The following is a 24,456-nucleotide window of genomic DNA, read 5'->3' as shown; positions in this document are numbered from 1 at the left end:
GTGTTTGTTCCGCTATCATATAATCATACAATAAAGGATCCTTCTTTCTGTGTATTCGCAATACATTACATTTGTCTATGTTAAGGGTCAGTTGCCACTCCCTGCACCTCCGCCGCCCTTTGTACTGGCGAGGCTCTCGTAACATCTAGTGGCAAATTCCGCATTACATCGTGGTGTCCGGATACTTTTGATCAGATAGTATATAGTGTCAGTTGAATATTTTTGCAGGACCGGAATTCGAAACTGGATTTTCAATTACCACTACACGTTCGTTACCCTGCAGGTTCTCTGGTTCAGCATACCTGAACCATTTCTACTGAGATCGCCTCGTGTCACTTCATCTTCACTGATTCCATCTCCATAGAGCCGCTCATTTCACTTCTTTGCGTCTAATTTATTTCATATCGATACCTTGTGTCGGGATAGTGAACAGCCTGCACCGACTCCGTTCTCCCTCTGATGCTGTTTGTACATACACAGTCAGAGAATATCGGCTTTCAAACCGTAAACCATAGGTGGAGATATCAGTGACAGCGAAAGTTTGAGTGAGGCCCGGAGGAGTACTCACCTAGCCTAATGGCTGGCGCGACTGCCATTAGTAAGTGAGACATTCTGGTTTGCCATTACACGTTCACAGTTTCCATCTTTATTGGCAACGATAGCTTTCCTTAACGAAGTGTGAGTATTTTTGTATGCACAGGAATTCCTCGTGGTGCATGACTGCAATGAGTGCTAGTATGGTTTAAGAGTTGTCGATGGCGATAGGGACAAAAAGGCTGTGCTTAAATCATCTGTCGAATAATACTAAGACATCACCGAGTTTAACACTCCTTGCTCTTTGACATACTATGAAGAAACGGGAATTCACGGAAAGATGTTACTGCACAGTTGGTTGGTTTGTGGCATGAAAGGGACCAGACTGCTAGGGTCATCGGTCCCTACTGCACAGTCCCGTGGTGAAGAACTGCATACCATCCAACATTTTTTCTTCACTTGCCTCTCACTTTTTGCTGACAAGCATTTTTTCACCGCTATATTAGAAACATTGAACTGTGGCATGACCATAGCAGTGCGCTCTAGCGACCGCAGATAGGGAGGGGAATCGGTATTCCGTAACTAATTATGGGTAAAATTATTTTGTGTATACTACAAGTCTTCTGGGATAAGCGTCTTCGTTGGGCTCAATGCTGCTTTTATTACTTTTGGTAAAATAGTTTTCTATGTATTAAGGTCTACGTCCTACTGTCGATATTTCCACGCCAGCTTCCTTTCTTTTGCATTATCGAGGACCATTATAACGTAGCCACAAGATCATGGCAAATGTCACAACGTTAAACTAATAATCATGAAATCATCAAATGTATGATAGTAGTAATAATAATGTGTTTACATGAAACGTTAGTTTTCAGTTATTAATAATCTCCACCCCTCCCCCTTATCCTTTAGAGAATCGATATGACGCATAATACAGCTCTATTTTAAGAAAAGTCAGTTTTCCCCATATTCAGTGTTATGTAATGTTCAATTACATAATTTTACACGTAGATGCAGTGCAAACTTTGTTGCGAATAGAGTTAATAGTAAAGAAGTAATACATTAAAACCTCATGCATAACGCAGAAATTTTACTACAAGAACAGCGAAAATGCAGTGAGAGATAAACTTCGCCGGCCGCTGGTGGCGGAGCGGTTCTAGGCGCTTCAGTCTGGAACCGCGGGACTGCTACCGTCGCAGGTTCGAATCCTGCCTCGGGTATGGATGTGTGTGATGTCCTTAGGTTAGTTAGGTTTAAGTAGTTCTAAGTTCTAGGGGACTGATGACCTGAGATATTAAGTCCCAGCCGGCCGCGGTGGCCGTGCGATTCTGGCGCTGCAGTCCGGAACCGCGGGACTGCTACGGTCGCAGGTTTGAATCCTGCCTCGGGGATTGGTGTGTTTGATGTCCTTAGGTTAGTTAGTTTTAAGTAGTTCTAAGTTCTAGGGGACTTATGACCTAGGATGTTGAGTCCCATAGTGCTCAGAGCCATTTGAACTATTTTTTATTAAGTCCCATAGTGCTCAGAGGCATTTGAACCATTTGATAAACTTCCTTCCTCTCATCACTTTGTGGGGGCTGACAATGAGGAGAAGTTACAAATTGTGTGTAAAGTATGTTGGGAGTCGCTACGTCCTCTCCTTTCCATATACCAGATGAATAATGTCAGTATTTGGGACTCCATGTGTTACGCTACCTTAAGATGTAAACCCTGTTTCTAACTTTAATATTTGTCTCATTCTGTTGAGTCTTCTTCGTAAGATTGTATCTCTTGATGAGTAGATTGTGACAGCAGTTGTTGTAAGAAATACTGAGAATCAAAGTTTTGGTGCCCCTGAACAACGTTACATAAGTAACGTTGAACTGTGATCTAGGGAGCGTTTAGCATGCCAAAATTAAAAGGAAGGAAAATCCCCAATATTGGTGATCTTTTACTGGAGCTCGAAACTTACCGGTAGAGCGGATTTCAATGCGAGATGCTTTTAATAGTTTCCACAACGAAACTCTGTCTCGAAATCTGGCAGACAACCCAAAGAGATGCTGGTCACATGTAAAGTACACCAGCAGCAAGGCAAAGTCAACACCTACAGTGCGCGATAACAATGGTGATGTCACTGATGACAGTAACACTAAACACGGTTTTCCGCAACTCCTTCACGGAGGAAGACAAATTAACTATTCCAGAATTAGAATCTAGAACGACTGTCACCAACGAGTAACTTAGAAGTAGATAACCTCAATGCAGCGAAGCAGCTTAAATCGCATAACAAAGGAAAGGTCTCCTGCCTAGATTGAATACCAGTCAGTTCCTTTCAGACTACACTGATATAGTAGCGCCGGCCGGAGTGGCCGAGCGGTTCTAGGCGCTACAGTCTGGAACCGCGAGACCGCTACGGTCGCAGGTTCGAATCCTGCCTCGGGCATGGATGTGTGTGATGTCCTTAGCTTAGTTAGGTTTAAGTAGTTCTACGTTCTAGGGGACTGATGACCTCAGAAGTTGAGTCGCATAGTGCTCAGAGCCATTTGAACCATTTTTTTTGATACAGTAGCTCCATAGTCAGCCATCATATCCAACAGCTCGCTCTAAAGATCCTTACCTGATGACTGGAAAGTCGTACAAGTCACACTAATACGCAAGAAAGAAAATAGGAGTAATTTGCTGAATTACAGACCCATAACGGCGATCTGATGGATTTTGGAACATATACTGCACCCGAACGTTATGAACCAACTCAAAGAAGACGATTTATTGACAGATATCCAACACGGATTCAAAAAATATGGTTCTTGTGAAAAACAACTAGCTTTTTGTTCTCACAAAGTAATGAGTGGTATCGACATGCAATGTCACATTGATTCGATATTTTTGGACTTCCAGAAAGCTTTCGACACTATTCCTCAGAAATGTCTTCTAATGGAGCCTATGATGTATCGCCTCAGTTGTGTGACTGGATTCGTGACTTCCTGTTAATTAGGTCACAGTTCGTAGTAACGGCCGGAAAGTCATCGAGTAAAACAAGTAATATCTGGCGTTCCCCAAGGAAGTGTTACAGGCCTTCTGCTGTTCCTGATATACATAAACGACATTGGAGGCAACCGGAGCAGCCCTCTTTTCATATGATACTTTCATTTACCGTCTTGTAAAATCAGCAAATGATAAAAACCAATTGCAAAATGACTTACACATGATACTTGTATGGTGCGAAAAGTGGCAGTTGACTCTAAGTAATGAAAAGTGTGAAGCCATCTACATGAGTACCGAAAGAAATCTGCTAAATTTCGGTTACGCGATAGATCACACAAGTCTAAAGGCTGTAAATTCAGCTAAATTAGCTATTACAATTACGAATAACTTAAATTGGAACATCACATAAATAACGTTGGTAAAGCAAATCAAAGATTGCGCTTTACTATCAAAAAGATTTAGCAAGTACAGCAGGTATAGTAAAGAGACTGCTTACTCTACATTTTTCCGCCGTCTTCTAGAGTATTCCTGTGCGATGTGGAATCCGCAGCAAATGGTCTGACGGACGGCATCGAAATAGTTCGAAAAACGGTAGCACACTTTGTGCTGTGGCGAATAAGGAGGGAGTACCATGGACATGATACGTGAACTGGGGTGCCAGTCATTAAAACAAAGGCGTTTTTCGTTTCACCAGGATCTTCTCGTGCAATTTCAGTCACCAACTTTGTCCTCCGATTGCGAAAATTTTCTGTTGGCGCCCGCGTACACAGGAAGAAATGATCATCAAGATAAAGTAAGAGAAATCAGAGGTCGCACGGAAAAATTTAGGTGCTCGTTTTTCCCACGCGCCAATAGAGTGTGAAACGGTAGAGAAAAGAGATGAAGATAGCTGGATGAACCTTGTGCCAGGCACTTAATTGTGAAATGTGTAATTATCATGTAGATATAAATGGAGCCATTTGGTAAAATATTATGAGTAGGAAATGGTGAAGCTCTAAATAATGGTATCATTTTAAATGTTATTGTACTGAAATATGTATGTCTAGCCAGTAAACAAATCCTTTACGAGGGAAGAGACATTATGTTAGCCAAGGACATCGTTGTTCCATTTGCAACGTAAGGTTTATATCCCATTTGGAGGGATGTTTTGTGACCTACTGCTGTGGAGTGGTTTACATCCTCGGCGAGAGACATGCGAATGCCAGACTGTTGCAGCTGACTGCATTGAATTTACGCACGTAGTTTGCTGGTGAGCGTTGGCAGGTGCAGTTGTTCCACGCTGCCGGTGATAGCCGCTCCGCTTAACACACGTGTTCAGCAAGAGTGTGCAACAAGACCACAGCAACACGTCTGCGTTAAACGGTCCACAAACTGCACGCTTGCATTCAGCCAGATGGCCACCCCGGAAACTTTTCAAAGAGACTTACGTACACGTACAAACAGACTCTGCAAACCGTAGCGAAGTGCATGGCACACGGTAATTCCCATTATAACAACACTATTGGCCATTAAAACTGCTACACCAAGAAGAAATGCAGATGATACAGGGGTATTCATTGGACAAATATATTATACTAGAACTGACATGTGATTACATTTTCACGCAATTTGGGTCCATACATCCAGAGAAATCAGTTCCCAGAACAACCTCTGGCCGTAATAACGGCCTTGATACGCCTGGGCATTGAGTCAAACAGAGCTCGGATGGCGTGTACAGGTACAGCTGCCCATGCAGCTTCAACACGATACCACAGTTCATCAACAGTAGTCACTGGCGTATTGTGACGAGCCAGTTGCTCGGCCACCATTCACCAGTCGTTTTCAGTTGGTGAGAGATCTGGAGAATGTGCTGGCCAGGGCAGCAGTCGAACATTTTCTGTATCCAGAAAGGCCCGTACAGGACCTGCAACATGCGGTCGTGCATTATCCTGCTGAAATGTAGGGTTTCGCAGGGATCGAATGAAGGGTAGAGCCACGGGTCGTAACACATCTGAAATGTAACGTCCACTGTTCAAAGGTGACCGAGACGTGTAACCAATAGCATCCCATACCATCACGTCGGGTGATACGCCCGTATGGCGATGACGAATACACGCTTCCAATGTGCGTTCACCACGATGTCGCCAAACGCGGATGTGACCATCATGATGCTGTAAACAGAACCTGGATTCATCCGAAAAAATAACGTTTCGCCATTCGTGCACCCAGGTTCGTCATCGAGTACACCATCGCAGGCGCTCCTGTCTGTGATGCAGCGTCAGGGGTAACCGCAGCCATGGTCTCCGAGCTGATAGTCCATGCTGCTGCAAACGTCGTCGAACTGTTCGTGCAGATGGTTATTGTCTTGCAAACGTCCCCATCTGTTGACTCAGGGATCGAGACGTGGCTGTACGATCCGTTACAGCCATGCGGATAAGATGCCTGTCACCTCGACTGCTACTGATACGAGGCAGTTGGGGTCCAGTACGGCGTTCCATATTACCTCCTGAACCCACCGATTCCATATTCTGCTAACAGTCATTGGATCTCGACCAACGCGAACAGCAATGTCGGGATACGATGAACCGCAATTAGGATAGGCTACAATCCGACCTTTATCAAAGTCGGAAACGTGATGGTACTCATTTCTCCTCCTTACACGAGGGATCAGAACAACGTTTCACCAGGCAACGCCGGTCAACTGCTGTTTGTGTATGAAAATCGGTTGGAAACTTTCCTCATGTCAGCACGTTGTAGGTGTCGCCACCGGCGCGAACCTCGTGTGAATACTCTGAAAAGCTAATCATTTGCGTGTCACAGCATCTTCTTCCCGTCGGTTAAAATTCGCGTCTGTAGCACGTCATCTTCGTGGTGTAGCAATTTTAATGGCCAGTAGTGTAGTGTAGTTTAGTATTACGATTCGTGCCTATTGCGTTCGTGTCTGTAGAGTAGAAACAATGACAGGATAGACCCCTTTGTGTGATGTCCTTAGGTTAGTTAGGTTTAAGTAGTTCTAAGTTCTAGGGGACTGATGACCACAGATGTTAAGTCCCATAGTGGTCAGAGCCATTTTTGAAGACCCTCTGTGCGCGGTGTAATTAGTCTGATATTCTCTGTTTATGTGGCGCGTACGGATGCGATAAGTAGGGGACTGTAGTACACACTGAGGCGAAGAATGTCATGGAGTGCCCACATACAGATAGCCGTGGTATAACGTACACGAGGAATCAAAGGGCACTGCATTGACGGAGCTGCTATTTGTACTCAGACGATTCGTGTAAAAAGGTTTCCGACTTGGTTATGGCCACACGAAGAATCAAAATTCTTTGGAAGCAAAATGATAGTTGGAGCTAGACGCGTGGGGCTGCCCATTTCGGAAATTGTTAGGGATTTCAGTATTCCGAGATCCATGGAGTCAAACGTGTACGAGAATACCAAATGTCAGGCATTACCTCTCACCACGGACAACACAGTGGCCGACGGCCTTCACTTAACAAGCGAGAGCAGTGGCGTTTGTGTCGAGTTGTCAGTGCTAAAAGACAAGCAACCTTAGAAATCAATGTGGGACGTACGACGAACGTATCCATTGGGGCAATGTGGCGAAATTTCGTGTTAGGGAGCCGTGGGCTTTGGAAGCAGACGACCGACGCGAGTGTCTTTGCTATCGGGACATCACCTGTGGTGCCTCTCCTGGGCTCCTGACTATATCAGTTGGACCCTAGATGACTGGAAAACCGTATATCAGTAGGACCCTACACGACTGAAAAACCGTGGTCTGGTAAGATGATTCTCGATATCAGCTGGTAAGAGCTGATGGTCGGGTTCGAGTGTGGCACAGACCCCACGGAGCCATGGATCCAATTTGTCAACAAGGCACTGTGCAAGCTGGTGGTAGCTCCATAATGGTGTGGGCTGTGTTTACGTGGAATGGTCTGGGTTCTCTGGTCCAACTGAACCTATCGTTGACTGGAAATGGCTATATTCTAGCAGTACATCGTCATTTTTTATGCGATCTATCCACTTGATCTTTTCCATTCTCCTCCAGCACCACATTTCAAAGATCTCTAAGTATTTCTTTCTCCTTCCTTCTCATGGTCCATGTCTCTGCTCCATACAGTGAAATGCTCCAAATGTAGCACTTTATATCAGTTTTTTCCTCAATGCCAAACTCAACTTGCTGGTCAGCAGAGTCCTCTTCTTGTTGAAAGCAGCTTTGGCCATGGCGATTCTTGCTCGGATTTCGTTGGTGCAGTGGGCATCCGTTGTGATAAAACTTTCCACGTACTTGAACTGATTCACATTTTGCAGTTCCCGATTGTCAACAGTTATCTTCAAGTGTTTCTCACGTTTTGATATGCGTATCACTTTTGATTTTTCGATGTTGATTTCCATGCCGTATTTTCTTCCCGTTTCCACCAAATTGTTCATCATGTGTTGCAGCAGTCTGATTTTTGGCGAGCACTACCAGCTCGTCTGCATACTTGATAGTGTTGATGAGACGTCCTCCTACTTTGAAGTTCCCGCATCCTTTCAGCGCTTCTCTCGCCAGCATTTCTCCATACAGGTTGAAGAGACTTGGCGACAGACAACATCCTTGTCTCGCTCCCCTTCCTATTTCCACACTGTTCGTTTCTCCATAGTCATACCTTTACCCTTTGTCCCAGCTACAAGTTCCTTATAAGTCTCCGATCTCTCCAGTTGATTCCTATTTCCTTAAGGATTTCGATCAATATATTCCAATTCACTCGGTCGAAGGCCTTCTGCCAGTCTATAAAACAAGCGCAAACTTCTTCGTTAACGACAAAACTCTCTCTGACAATATCCTCACCATGCCAATGACATCTCTGGTCACTTTTCCTTTCCTGATGCCAAACTGGTCTTCTCCCATCACTTCTTCAATTTTGTTTTCCAACTGTCTATTTAGTATTCTTGCAATGATCTTTGCCGCATGCGATATCAGACTAATTGTTCTATAATCACTACACTTCTTGGCTTGCTTTTTCTTCTCAAGAGTAACCACTGTGACGTCCAAAAAGTCTTCAGGCCTCTCTCCAGTTTCATAGATTTTGTTTATGAGTTGTGTGAGAACTTTCAAACTTTCGTTTCCGATTTCTTTAAGCAAATCCACTGGTATGTCGTCATCCCCTGTAGCTTTCCTACTCTTCATGTCCTTTATCGCCTTCTCTACTTCCCTTTTCATCTTCGTCAATAGCTTCCTCTGGTTCTATGTCGATGTCATCTGGGCGATGTTCTGTATCATATAGTTTCCTTATATATTCTTCCCATGTTTTCAGCACTTCCACTTGTTCAGTAACCACTTGTCCTCTAGAATCTTCTATTCCTAACGTCCTTTCACTTTTGTTCTCTACTTCCCCCAGTTCCTTCGTTTTCTGGTACATGAGGTCGTACCTTCCTCTTCTTTGTAGTTCCTCTATTTCGTCACACATTTCTTCTAAGTACTTTTCCTTCGCTTTGTCTGTTTCCCTCCTGAGGGCGTTCTTAAGTCTTCTGTATTCTTCTTCATTAACATTTTTACACTTCCTCCTTTCCTCAGTCTTCTCCAGCATCTCATTGGCGATCCAGGGTTTTCTCGCCCTCTTTGTTTCCCTCCCAACTTCACTCTTCAGAGTGTTTAACAAAACCATTTTAACATTTTGCCACTGATCCTCCACACTTGCACTTGTATTTTTGTGTCTCGCTTCGTTAAATTTTTTCCCTAACGATTCTCTTATTGCCACGTTATTCTGTCTCAGCTTTTCCAAATCCCATCTCTGTTTTCTCTTCCCATGCTGTCGGATTTTCTTCAGCCTTGTGGTGATATCTCCAACCAAAAGGTTGTGATCCGAGTCGATGTGGGCAGCCGGCATAGTCTTGGCGTCCTTCACACTGCCCCTAAACCTCTGTTTGACGAGTATGCAGTATATATGACTTTAATGGGGAGGTTATAAATGTGAGGATGTCTAAAGGTAGATTTCAATGCTAGGAGGTTGTAGCGAGTTGTACAGAATGAATGTTTATTTCAGGGAACTGGATACTCGTATGGCACGTAGATAGGTAAAAATGACCATTACTGTTCGATTACGCTAATGGCGAAACAGTAATCGCCATATAATATGTAGGAATAATCGTACAGCCCGACATAAAGTAGAACGACGACATGAGGAAGTGTTGAAATTCATGCAAGAAAGAGGAAGTGGTATCCGAAATACTTATTTCGCCGACTTTTGAGTAGCGCTAGTCAGCCTGGACAGCATACGAGTTTGGAATAACAGAAGATGGAGCGAAGGGTGGCATGCACGCTGTTGCAGCGGGAACGGGACAACTTCGTGCATATGCAGTGTCCATATGGGGGTGAGGTGCAGTCTCCCACAATCGAAATCCAGTATCAAACTGATTCCGCTACCGAATAGCAACGGGAAAAAAATAGTACTGGGCGTGTTACCATCTTGTAGGATGATGCATTTGTACGAATTAATGCCACTCTGTGGATGCTACACCAATCAATGTACACTTAAAGTTGCATCGGCAAGCCTTATTTGACCATTGCTCTGGGGAACTACTGATCTGCCTTACCCTGTGTTCTCTCCATTACAGCTGTTGTCTTCGATATATACAGCAAATTTCGTCTTTCTGATTTTAAAACACAGTTTTTTGATTATGGTCAGCACTCCTCTTTCTGTAATAGGTAGATCACAATTTGGTAGTCAATCAGCAGTGTACCCATCCTGTATGTGACCGAGGGTAGTTAGCACCGATGATAAATAATCCTTTTCCGAATAAAAGGAAGTACAGAACTGAAGATAATTTTCGACAGTTAGAATTAATTGCAAAACAGCCAATAGAATCCACACAATTTTAGAATCCAACTGAACGCCCTAATAGGATTAAATCTCAATATATTTGGTAATTTGATAGCAGTTCACAGTTTCACATGCAAATGGAGTTTACAACAGTGTTTTATTGCGATATTTATTTCATTTAATTTAGCTGTTGGCTTTGTTGTAGTGTTTACTAGGTAATTTCAGTGCGAGCGTTTTTCGCTGTGAGAAAATTTGTGTGCTTTGTATCCGTGTAGGAAGGAAATATATGGCTTTATATACACTGAAGAGACAAAGAAAATGGTACACCTGCCTAACGTATCAGGGATCCGATATCACTCCACCTACACACGCTCCACCAGCTTGAACGGTCCCTTGCTGACATGCAGGGTCCATGGATTCATGAGGTTATCTGCTTACCCGTACACGTCCATCCGCTCGATACAATTTGAAACGAGACTCGTCCGACCAGGAAACATGTTTCCAGTCGTCAAATGTCTGATGTCGGTGTTGATGGGCTCAGGCGAGGCACAAAGCTTTGTGTTGCGCCGTCATCAAGGTTACACGAGTGGGCCTTCTTCTCCGAAAGCCCACATCGGTGATGTTTCGTTGAATGGTTCACACGCTTACACTTTTTGATGGCCCAGAATTGAAATATGCATCTATTTGCGGAAGGGATGCACTTCTGTCACGTTGAACGATGCTTTCTGTGGCCGTTGGTCCCGCTCTTGCACATGTTTTTCCGGCCGCAGCGATGTCGGAGATTTGATGTTTTACCGGATTCCTGATATTCGCGGTAAACTCGTGAAATGGTCGTAGGGGAAAATCCCCACAACATCGCTGTGTCGGAGATGCTGTGTCCGATAGCTCGTGCGCCAACTATAACACCACGTTCAAACTCACTTAAATCTTGATAAGCTGCCATTGAAGCAGCAGTAACCGATCTAACTTCTTGTCTTATAAAGGCGTTGCCGACTGCAGCGCCGTATTCTGCCTCTTTACATATCTCTGTATTTGAATACTCATGCCTATACCAGTTTGTTTGGCGCTTCAGTGTATGTTGCATTCGCCTGCCTGATGCCATGTCATCACACATATCGAGTAATGTCTCGAACATGACCAGTGATCAACTATGCTACCATACACACACTTTCCTACAGTAGCATTACTTACCGTTGTGTGGAACATATCGTCCCAGCAACAAATCGAGAACAGTTCCAGTCTCATGGATCAGATGAAGGTGTCAGACCGGTTTCACTCGGTTTTAGGGCAAAATGTGGAAACGACTGGCGCCCTCACCTTTTCTCCCTCTACGATCAGCTCCTCTGTACTTCAGATTTACCAGATTTAGACTGGTGCTCATAACTTAAGGACGAAAGTAACTTTTGCATTAGGCGTCACTGCCAAGTAATATAGCTCTATGAAACTTGGACCATACACAAAAAGAACTGCTGCAGTATAGTACAGAGGGTAACTGAAAGAAACGGACTACGAAACGGGCAGAAATGACACTTTTATTCATAAGCAATAATTACACTGAAGTCACGGCGATTCATGGTGGTCCCCTGGACATTACAGAAGGCCGGCCTACATCTACAAATATCCTCCGCTAGCCACCAAGCCGTGTGTGGTGGAGGGCACTATTCGCTCGAAAGTCATATTTCCCCCTCTGTTTCATTCGCGGAACGCGAGAGGGAGAAACTACTGTCTGAACGCCTCAGTACGAGCTCTTATTTCCCTTGGAATAATCTTTGAATGGTGGTCATGGCGCGATATGAAAGTTGATGGCTCTAAATCCTCGGCGAAGATAAGAGTTTGGAATCTAGTGAGTAGCCTCTTCCGTTTAGCTTGTCGTGAATCTTTAGGTGTGTCCCACTTCAAACTTTCTGTGAGATTCGTAACGCTCTCGCGATGGCCAAACGTACCAGTAACGAATCTTGCCGCTCTTCTTTGGACCTTCTCAGTCTCTTGAATTAGACCGAACTGGTAAGGGTCGCATACTGAGGAACAATACTCTTAAGTCTGGACGAACTAAAGTATTGTAAGCAATTTTCTTTGTTGAGGGACAGCATCGCTTCAGAATTCTGCCAATACACCGCAATCTAGAGTTCGCCTTACCCGTTACTTGTGTAGTCTGATCATTCCATTTGAGATCATTTCGAATAGTCACACCCAGATACTTGACGTGCGTTACCGCTTCCAAATACTGGGCATTTATTCTGTACTCGTACATTAATGAAGATTTTCCCTTTGTTATACGCATTAGCTGAACTTATTAATATTGAGAGATAACTGCGGGCCATTACACTACGCATTTATTTTCTGTAAATCTCCATCGATTTGTTCACAACTTTCGTGTGATACTACTTTCCTGGGTTTGTTATTTACGTTTGACTGTATTCCTGTCTGGATTACGTGTTCCCACCTCCCGACGTATGAGGGTAAGTGCAGCATTGTCAAACAAGATCGTTTTGCTGCTCCGGGTGTCATGACGTGGAACGGCATAATTTTGCATCGTCGTCCTGACCTCGAAATATTTGAACGTCTGCTCTCACTGACTGGTCGAGGTTATTGTGACACTCTACTCCTCCACATGTGCGTCGTTTCAGGGGTGCATCCGCATCTGACTTCATTTTTATTGATGACAATGCATGACTGCACCGAACAGCACACGTGGGGGAGCTCTGGAAACGAGAGGATATTCGGCGAGTGGACTGACCCGCGCGATCCCCCGACTTATGGCGAGTCGGAGCTACCAACCTCGCCATCGTTAAATTGCCAACTTCACGTAACTTTTTCTCTGGACCTCTTATATCTCATATTCTGAAATTTTGTCATCTGTTTTCTTCATATATTGTTAGCTCACTGTACCAGTATCAATGTTTCTTTTTTGTTGGTATAATAGTTATGAATCTTTACCCTTAAACGTTTTTAATTCCAGAAATTTTGTGTATACACTACTGGCCATTAAAATTGCTACACCAAGAAGAAATGCAGATGGCAAACAGGTATTCATTGGACAAATATATTGTACTAGAACTGACATGTGGCTACATTTTCACGCAATTTGGGTGCGTAGATCCTGAGAAATCAGAACCCAGAATAACCACCTCTGGCCGTAATAAAGGCCTTGATACGCCTGGGCATTGAGTCAAACAGAGCTTGGATGGCGTGTACACGTACAGCTTCTACACGATACCACAGTTCATCAAGAGTAGTGACTGGCGTATTGTTACGAGCCAGTTGCTCGGCCACCATTGACCAGACGTTTTCAGTTGGTGAGAGATCTGGAGAATGTGCTGGTCAGGGCAGCAGTCGAACATTTTCTGTATCCAGGACCTGCAACATGCGGTCGTGCATTATCCTGCTGAAATGTAGGGTTTCGCAGGGATCGAATGAAGGGTAGAGCCACGAGTCGTAATACATCTGAAATGTAAAGTCCACTGTTCAAACTGCCGTCAATGCGAACAAAAGGTGACCGAGACGTGTAACCAATGACACCCCATACCGTCACGCCAGGTGATACGCCAGTATGGCGATGACGAATACACGCTTCTCATGTGTGTTCACCGCTATACTCGTCACACACGGATGCTGCCATCATGATGCTGTAAACAGCACCTGGATTCATCCGAAAAAAAGACGTTTTGCCATTCGTGCACACAGGTTTGTCGTCGAGTACACCATGGCAGGCGCTCCTGTCTGTGATGCAGCGTCAAGGGTAACCGCAGCCACGGTCTCCGAGCGGATCGTCCATGCTGCCGCAAACGTCGTCGAACTGTTCGTACTGATAGTTGTTGTCTTGCAAACGTCCCCATCTGCTGACTCAGGGATCGAGACGTGGCTGCACGATCCGTTACAGCCATGCGGATAAGATGCCCGTCATCTCGACTGCTAGTGATACGAGGCCGTTGGGATCCAGCACGGCGTTCCATATTACCGTCCTGAACCCACCGATTCCATATTCTGCCAACAGTCATTGGATCTCGACCAACGCGAGCACCAATGTCGCAATACGATGAACCGCAATCGCGATAGGCTACAATCCGACCTTTATCAAAGTCGGTAACGTGATGGTACGCATTTCTCCTCCTTACGAGAGGCATCACAACAACGTTTCACCAGGCAACGCCGGTCAACTGCTGTTTGTGTATGACAAATCGGTTGGAAACTTTCCTCATGTCAGCACGTTGTAGGTGTCGCCACCGGCGCCAACCTTGTGTGAATGTTCTGAAAAGCTAATCATTCGCATATCACAGCATCTTCTTCCTGTCGGTTAAATTTCGCGTCTGTAGCACGTCATCTTCGTGGTGTAGCAATTTTAACGGCCAGTAGTGTAATTTCCCTGAATCAGAGAATAAGGCAGTTCTTGTCACGATCTAGCTCATTGGCATATTTTGTTATTTTATAGCGTCTTTGAAAACATAGGTACAGCTGGTTGCTATGACAATGATACCACCCGAAAGATTAATGTGGAATCGACAGCCGTCTGTATTCCTTGTTTTCGGAAAAGTGAGGGTTTGAGTACGAACACATCAAAAGTTGCGTAACTTTTCTGAGAGCACATACACCATGTGATCAGAAGTATCCGGACACTCCGAAAAACATTCGTTTTTCATTTTAGGTGCATTCTGCTGCCTCCTACTGCCAGGTACTCCATATCAGCGACCTCAGTAGTCATTAGACATCGTGAGAGAGCAGAATGGGGCGCTCCGCGGAACTCACGGACTTCGAACGTGATCAGGTGGTTGGGTGTCACTTGGGTCATACGTCTGTACGTGAGATTTCCACACTCCTAAACATCCCTAGGTCCACTGTTTCCGACGTGATAGTGAAGTGGAATCGTGAAGGGACAGGTACAGCACAAAAGCGTACATGTCGACCTCTTCTGTTGACTGACAGAGACCGCCGACAGTTGAAGAGGGTCGTAATGAGAAATCCACACCATGACACAGGAAATCAAAACTGCATCAGAATCCACTGCAAGTACACTGACAGTTAGGCGGGAGGTGAGAAAACTTGGATTTCATGGTCGAGCGGCTGCTCATAAGCTATACATCACGCAGTTAAATTGCCAAACGAGGTCTAGCTTGGTGTAAGGAGCGTAAACATTGGACGATTGAACTGTGGAAAAAAGTTGTGTGGAGTGACGAATCACGGTACACAATGTGGCTAACCGAATGCCGTGTGTGGATATGGTGAATGCCCGGTGAACGTCATCTGCCAGCGTGTGTAGTGCCAACAGTGAAAATTGGAGGCGGTGGTGTTAAGGTGTGATCGTGTTTTTCATGGAGAGGACTTGCACCCCTTGTTGTTTTGCGTGGCACTATCACAGCACAGGTGGTGGATCTTTCCCATCCCTTAAAACCTTACTCGGAACATACTTGTCTAGGGCACATTTAAATTTTTTCCATTTGTTCTCCACATCTTCGTCCTCATCACCGATTATTTGATACTGAGTGCTGAGATATTATGAAAATTTTATCCTGTCACAATTGCTGAACAAATATACGAGTATCTTCCTACCTTCCTTAATATTCCTCGTAGTACCCGTCGTCATAGATGCTGTCACAGCCTGATGATCACTGATACCTTCCTCTACGTTAATTTCAGGTCTGTTTATTGCCAGGAGGTCTAAGACCTTACCCTCACGAGCTGGTTCTTTAACTGTCCTCTCAAGATAATTTCCGGACAAAACATCCAGAACAATGCCACACTATTCCCTGTCTCTGGCACCAGTTTTGATGGCATAACACTCCCAATCTGTACCTGGCAAGTTGAAGTCACCCCGTATTACAACGGCAAGATCAGGAAGATTACTAATGATATTCTGCAAGCTCTGTCTGAAGCGCTCTACAACTGCAGATCCTGACCCAGGTGGTCTATAAAAACATCCGATCACCATTTTTTATCGTTCTTTGATACTCAATTTCACCCAGATTAATTCACATTCGTAATCCGTGATAACCTCGCTAGATTATATCGAATTTTTTACTGCAATAAACACACGCCACCATTGGCGCCTAACCTATTCTTACGATAAACATTCCAGTCTGAACTTAGGATTTTGTTGTCACTGACGCTTGGCTTCAACTAGCTTTCTGTTCCCAATGCTGTGCATTATAACCTTCAATAAGCGATACTAATTCTGGGATCTTTCCTTGATGCTCCTGCAGTGTACTAAAATCATATTAACCTTCTCTATCTCTGATCTGCGAGGACCAATTTAACAAGCAAATCGTGTTTCATCCCAATGGAGGGTCCTCTAACCTAAAAATGCCGCATGCGCACGCCACACGTACTCCGCTACTCAAATAGCCGCTTCTTGCGTGTAGAGCACGCCTGGCCTATTATCTACTTCTACATCTACATTTATACTCCGCAAGCCACCCAACGGTGAGTGGCGGAGGGTACTTTACGTGCCACTGTCATTACCTCCCTTTTCTGTTTCAGTCGCGTATGGTTCGCGAGAAGAACGACTGCCGGAAAGCCTCCGTGCGCGCTCCAATCTCTCTAATTTTACATTCGTGGTCTCCTCGGGAGGCATAAGTAGGGGGAAGCATTATATTCGATACCTCATTCAGAAACGCACCCTCTCGAAACCTGGACAGCAAGCTACACCGCGATGCAGAGCGCCTCTCTTGCAGACTCTGCCATTTTAGTTTGCTAAACATCTCCGTAACGCTATCGCGCTTCCCAAATAACCCTGTGACGAAACGGGCCTGGCGTCATTATGGGGAACCCTACAATTATGCACCCGATAGCGGAGGTCGAGAAATTCGCATTCGATACCATCGCAGAGCCTTCTGAGCCTCTGGTTTGTATCTTCCACTCTGATTCAAACCAGAGGACCGCGATCAGCCCTGGGTACGATGCTACAAATAGACAGCTTAGCCTGCACCCCGCGTGCGTTGCTAGTTGGCTTCACCGAATCATCCAGCTGCCAAAAAGAGCCGAGGACGGCCTCAGAACCCAAGCTGCAGGCGTCATTCGTGCCGACATGTGCCGCTACGTGCAGCCGGTTGCACCCAGTGCTCTCGATAGCCGCCAGCAGGGCCTCCTCCACATCACGAATGAGACCTCCCGGCAAACATACCGATTGCACACTGGAATTCTTTCTCGCCTTGCCCGCTATCTCCCTGAGGGGCTCCATCACCCGCCTAACATTGGAGCTCCCAATGACTAGCATACCCACCCTCTGTACTTGTCCGGACTGGGCAGGAAAATCGACCGCTGGCCCAACGGGAGAGGCAGCCAGTGCTGGCTCAGAGTTATCATCAACACTGGGAAGTAGCCGCGCGGAATGGCCGCGCTGTTTGAGGCGCCATGTCACGGATTTCCCAACCCCTCCGACCGGAGGTTCGAGTCCTCCCTCGCACGAGGAGTGTGTGTGTGTGTGTGTGTGTGTGTGTGTGTGTGTGTGTGTGTGTGTGTGGGTGGGTGGGTATGTGTGTCGTTCTTAGTATAGGCTAGTTTAAGTTAGCTTAAAGTAGTGTGTAAGTCAAGAGACCGATGATCTCAGCAGTTTGGCCCCTTGGGAATTTGCACACATTTTTTCTTGGTCAATTAAGATCCTCGTTACTGTACGTTAAGTGAATTGCATAGCTATCGGGCGTTATCTGATTCCGATCGCTTAGTTCGCTTATGTGATTAGTATCTTACTATATTCCCCTAGAAACCGGAAACGGGTAACGGTCTAGAAATTGAATGAGGATATATAAAGGGCTGAACTTAGGGAACATTTTTTTACGTAGTTATCCTCCTTTCTATTACTTGAAAACAATCAGTACTTATAGCAAATTGAAATTGTCGGTGTTTAATTTAGAGTTTATTTGAAAATTGTTGGTTTGCAATTTGGAACAGAGGGTTGTTGAAGTAAAAATTTTAAAACGATACAAATTTATCACACAGGGCAAGAAAACGCTATTTTCGGAAAAAGTTAAAATTGAAAGAAAACCGCGTAAAAATAAAACATATCAAACACTGCTTCAATACAACGTCAAGGTAATATAAAACATGTATCTGTTACACATAAACACCTGTCAGTATCAATAGGAACCACCTGCCTTTGATTATGGTGAAGAATATTCTGTCGATTACAAAATAACAACAATATTTTGTAGCTTTTTTACCTGAGTGCATATAAACTGCACTTGCATCAAAAGTAATTGCTTTGGTTACATAAAAGCACAGAGGTTACGCTATCAACTAATTTTTATTATTTTCAAAAAGTAATTTATATTTTGTAAGAATGTAACATACGCAATGGACTGACACTGAACTACATACAGTTCAAGTTATGTTGCAAAATAAAGAAACAAAGAAACAAAATAAAGTGAAGTAATCGGCTATTAGTTTCTCTCCCACACATCACTTACCTTTCTATCCCTTCCAGTGCTACCAATACTACCAATACTCCTACCATTTACTACGTCATTTATGTACTGTACATGAGAGCGGAACTCTACTTGTAACTGAAAGCAACAGTGGCACAACAGCCGGCCCTCCTTTGCCAATGGTAGGAAATACAAGATGAGGAATGTATTGCTGAGCACAGATCCGGCACACTCACCCTCCTTGTCGTAGAGCCTGAAGGCCTCCCGGAGCTCCTGCTGCATCGCCTCGGCGTCCTCCTCCACCAGGAACCTGGCCGCCAGCTGCACGAACTCGTCGAACTCCAGCTGCCCAGAGCCTGCAACACACGTCACTATGGCAGGCTGACGTCACGTACTGCGTCACTGACTGGTACGAGGCAGACAATTTGTACCTGAGGCTTACCTTTGACTATAAACTAAACATCTCTGACCGATCTGTCACTCCTATTCATTGTTCCGTTCATCATGACAATTTATCAAGACACAACAAACTAGTACGAGGGTCCTTCAATAAGTAATCCTCCACATTTTTTTAAAAAAGCCATTAATATACCGACTGATCAAAAAGTCAGTATAAATTTGAAAACTTAATCAACCATGGAATAATGTAGATAGAGAGGCAAAATTTGACACACATGCTTGGAATGACATGGGGTTTTATTAGAACAAAAAAAAAGTTCACAAAATGTCCGACAGGTGGCGCTGGACAGCAAAACGTCAATGACTGCACATGACAATCGCGTTACAGAATCGCATCATCCCCAGCCTGGCCGATAAACACCTGCTGGAACGTACGATGTTAATGCAGGATGGCGCTCCACCCCATATTGCTAAACGCGTGAAAGATCTCTTGCGCGCGTCGTTTGGTGATGATCGTGTGCTCAGCCGCCACTTTCGTCATGCTTGGCCTCCCAGGCCCCCAGACCTCAGTCCGTGCGATTATTGGCTTTGGGGTCACCTGAAGTCGCAAATGTATCGTGATCGACCGACATCTCTAGGGATGCTGAAAGACAACATCCGACGTCAATGCCTCACCATAACTACGGACATGCTTTACAGTGCTGTTCACAACATTATTCCTCGACTACAGGTATTGTTGAGGAATGACGGTGGACATATTGAGCATTTCCTGTAAAGAACATCATCTTTGCTTTGTCTTACTATGTTACGCTAATTATTGCTATTCTGATGAGATGAAGCGCCATCTGTCGGACATTTTTTGAACTTTTGTATTTTTTTTGTTCTAATAAAACCCCATGTCATTCCAAGCATGTGTGTCAATTTGTACCTCTCTATCTACATTATTCCGAGATTTATTCAGTTTTCAAATTTATACTGACTTTTTGATCAGCCGGTACATAGACAAAAGTCCCTGTTGGTGCTTCACATTTGAAGTTTCGAACCGTTATGGCAGATGGCAGAGCAGTAGTACAGCGTCAAAATGGCGTCCACATACGATTCACGTTGCAACCATCGTACTGTTATTGATTTCTTGTGTGCAGAAAAAGAAGCCGCGGTGAACATCCGTAAACGTTTGTGCGCAGTGCATGGCGATGCTGCAGTTAATAGGAGTACAGTTGGGCAATGGGTAAATGAAAAGCAGAAACACAGCTGCACGATCAGCCACGCTCGGGACGTCCTGTCACAGCCGCTGCTCCAGACGTGCAGAATCGTGCGGATGCCGGCCGGCGCATCACAGCTCGACAATTGACTCTACAGTTGTCGGTCAACATTGGAAGTGCGTCTGCAGTGATCGAGATTCTCGGATATTCAAAGAGGTGCTCACGATGGGTGTCACGAGTGCTCACAGTGGACCACAAGATTCCAAGAAAAGCCATTTCATCTGAATCGTTCGTGCTTTTTGAGACCGGCGGAGAGGCCTTTCTGTCACGGATCGTTACGGGGAACGAAAGCTGGATCCACCACTTTGCACCGGAAACAAAAAGGCAGCCCATGGAGTGGCATCATCCTGATTCACCACAAAATCAGACATTCAACACATCCCCCTCTGTCGGAAAAGTCATGATGACAGTCTTCAGGAATTGTGATGGCGTCATTTTCGCGGATTTGATGCCATCAGTTCGGAGGCGTACTTGAAGGCTCTGAATAAACTAAGAACCGTTTCCGACGTGTTCGATCGGACAAGAATCCACCAGAAATCTTGTTGCAACACGATAATGCACACCCACACTCAAGTCTGAGAACCCGGGAACACATCGTCAAATTGGGGTGGACATCATTGTCCCTTCCACCCTACAGTCCAGACCTGGCACCCACGCACTTCCATCTCTTTGGGCCGTTGAAAGATTCTCTACGGGGAACACACTTTGAAGATGATGAGAGTGTCAGTCATGCGGTGAAAACATGGTTACGCCTACAGGACCAGAGCTTTCACCAGCAGGCAATACATTCTCTTCCACAACTTTGGCGTACGACCATAGAACGTGATGGGGACTACCTAGAAAAATAGGACATGGACAAAACATGTTGATGTATATTGTCACCAAATTATGACTCTTAACAGTAAATATGTTCTGAGAAAAAAAATGTGGGGCATTAGTTATTGAACGACCCTCTTACTTTGCTGAGCAGTGATTATTCAGGACACATTTCTCAGTTGCCACAACAGGATCATACGTTACTATTTCATGATTCTAAGGGCATTTACGCACGAATAAAGGAAATTCTATCGTTATTTTTAGGTTTTTATCTGTGCACTCTATAAACATTCTAAAGCTGAATATCTGCTCTAGATAAAAACAAATTGCTGATTACAAATATAGGGGCGTTCTCTCTCTCTCTCTCTCTCTCTCTCTCTCTCTCTCTCTCACACACACACACACACACACACACACACACACACACTCTTTCTCTCTCCATTATTTAATATAATCCTTCCATTTAAACTTTAACTACCAAAACCAAATCCTCTTGCTCCTGCTGTGCGATATTATGTTATTCTGCTAGGAGTGGTGGAATCTACTAACATGTTGTCTGCCTTTCGTAAACTCATTCACCATTTTGGTCCAGTACCAATAACTAGGTGCTGTAAGCTGAGAAATGTGTAGTGCTGGAGAATATGGTTAGAGGAAGAAGTGCAAATGTGGAATTGGGGTAGTAATATGGGATACTAAGATTTCTCGCCTTCTAAGTGCTGTAGTTTGGTTAGCTGCTTGAAAACTACGTTTAGCAACTGTAGACTGTTTTGGGTGCATCCATTTTATAGATGGCAGGCTTTGTGAGAGTGTGAAGCTGGTTCTCCGAATTCACTAGGAGGAATAATTGTTGCAGGTTGGTGGTTTTCACTTTCATTCTTATCGTAATACATGAAATATTAATATATTTTGTAAAAAGACGTTCAGCTAATACACGGAGCCGTGGAATGGTGTATTTGTTGCGTATTTAAACTTAATTTTCGATTTTATTTGCATTTCTGAATTTCAAGGCGGTTGTGTCACTAATATGGAATATTAGTAGCTTACCCTAGTATTCCATATTTGTACCGTACTTTCACAACCCGTTTTAAATCTAGGAATCGCTTCACGAGCTCGAAAGCAGTGGAATGAGTCTGCTGTGCAAGTAGCAGTTAAAAATGTTAGAAAAAAGAAAATGGGCCACTCCAGAATCTATATGTTATAAACCCCGGACATGAAACCATGTCAAGCACCTTGTGTGTGACTCATGCGTAGTACAAGATGCAACCGCTGGATTTAACTTTCATGAGCCCTTTTGAATCCTGTAATTCTGAGCAGGTACGCATGTGGATGAGGAAAACTGCACGTCCAGTAACAAACGTGTACATCGCCAGACTGATTCGGGCCTTACGTGCCAAATAGGAGAAATAGCAGTGAATGGATTTAGGGTAACAAGAATACACTCGTTAAACCCTCATATCTTCACGGATGCAGGTTTCATTGCCAGCAATAAAGGTATTATAACAGATTTACTCAATGGTCCAGTCAATGCAACATCTGCAGGAGGTGCGGCCTCTAAAACTGGAAAGGCTGATGCTGAAGTCGTGGGAGGAATATGTACTGCCACATCTGAAATTACACCTTGAAAAATCTTACCCGTTGCATAAATAAAAGAGCGGCCAGGTATGAGAGGAAGAAAAGCGGATCCTTCAGCAGTCTTGTCTCCGTACAAGAGAACTCTTGAAGTTTCGACAGCAGTAACAAATAAACCGGTGACAATGAAGCAGAGTCCAGCAAAGCCTACGAAACAATAATCATCAGATCACGAAGATGATGTTTTTAGTGTGAGAGATGATTCGTCCGCCATCAGTAGCGATCTGGACGACGGTGTACCCACTAACGAAGATGGCAATTGTCTCTTTTGCCCAGATAAATTTTCGTGGGACAAAGCAGGGGAAGAATAGGTAATGTGTCTGATATGCGAAGTGTGGGCGCACACTGAATGTGCACGTTACGGTTAAGGACGATATGTGTGTGGCTTTTGCAAGTGAAATTACTTAGAGTAAGTAGTTTAGTAACTGAGTATGGTATATTTCGCGTGTTTTTCTATTGTGTTTTTACAATGAATTATTATATTTTCCATTATCTGTTTTACCTTTAACAAATTTGAAACAAATGCACTATCCATATTTGTACCCCATAATCTCAAGTGCCAAAAACGTCGAACTTTGTGCTAAGCCTAATTTAGAAATGCTGCTGATATAGTATGTATTCGAAAATATAGGAAGCATTAAAATATACCTCAAAGCATGTGCTTAAGATATTTTGTCTGCTTAATGCGAAAAACTGAGAAATTTATAAACGAAAAACGAAGTGGTATTCCATATTTGTACCACTTTCTCTACTGTAATTCAGTTTACGCTGTCACAATGTGCATCATTTTTGTTATCTACAGCGTCATTCTTACCTGTAACTGGTGTTTCAATAGATGACTACGTGAAAACTAGAAGATATACAGGAAAATGAGACCTGTCAGTGGATAGAGCATCCCTACAAGGTTGTAATCGTAATACGCGCCGTGGAGTAGTTGCTCCAGGGACAGGAGTGTGAGACAGAATACGTAGAGAAATAACCCACTCCACACTGTCGCACCGACGCGCCTACAGATAGGCAACCCAGTCAACACATTAACAAAGCAGGCTGCCATCGCGCCGTCCCAGACTTCAATGAAATACGAGAGCTGTTCGGAAAGTAAGGTCCGATCGGGCGTGAGATGGAAACCACAGATGAGGCATTGCACAGATTTGTCGGGCGGTGTTTTTAGTATGCCTGTCGATCGCGTCACGTCTCTTTTTTTTCGGTTTCGAGAGCGCAGTGAGCACGTAAAAATGCCTACAAAATAGGGTCTGCCACCAAGGGTGCAGGCCTGGTGTGAGATTTCGCCTGATGTCATGTAGCCCACATGATGTAACAGTCATGCGTTTCATTCTACATTTTTGATTTTCGCAGTGGCTTCCATTTCGCGACCGATCGGACGTTAGTTTCCGAATATCGCGCGTACGCGCAAGTATTGGCAGCTGCCGAGTGACAAACGTTGCTCGTATAGAGTATTTGTCTATTAAAGACTTGGAAAGATGGTCTATCCACTGTATTTCCGATATGTCTTGTTTTCGTTTAGTCATCGTTCGTAAGGCCTGAATACTAATGAAAAACCCTGTGTTGCTTTCTAACTTCAAAATGACGAGCAAGAATAGACATGATAAAAGACTTAGAGAATCCTGAAATACGAGACAGGGCCTACGCCTTTGATCCTAGCTATTTGCAATGCAATACTACTCATATTAATCAGTATTCGGTATGGTTAATTTTATA

At 44.3% G+C, this 24,456-nt stretch overlaps 1 protein-coding gene across 1 annotated transcript in view; it reads right to left on the bottom strand.

Annotated features, from left to right (window-relative positions):
- The window catches only part of LOC124606612 (troponin C, isoallergen Bla g 6.0101-like), a 106,041-nt gene that overhangs the window by 52,993 nt on the left and 28,592 nt on the right, over positions 1–24,456 (bottom strand). The window contains exon 4 of the mRNA XM_047138597.1: positions 18,868–18,987. Coding sequence (XP_046994553.1) covers positions 18,868–18,987 — 120 coding nt within the window. The remainder of the gene's footprint in view (positions 1–18,867; positions 18,988–24,456) is intronic.

Source organism: Schistocerca americana, chromosome 3 (genome assembly GCF_021461395.2).
Source record: "Schistocerca americana isolate TAMUIC-IGC-003095 chromosome 3, iqSchAmer2.1, whole genome shotgun sequence".
NCBI lineage: Eukaryota > Metazoa > Arthropoda > Insecta > Orthoptera > Acrididae > Schistocerca > Schistocerca americana.
Note: the sequence above shows the minus strand (reverse complement) of the source record. Positions and strands in the feature narration are given on the sequence as shown.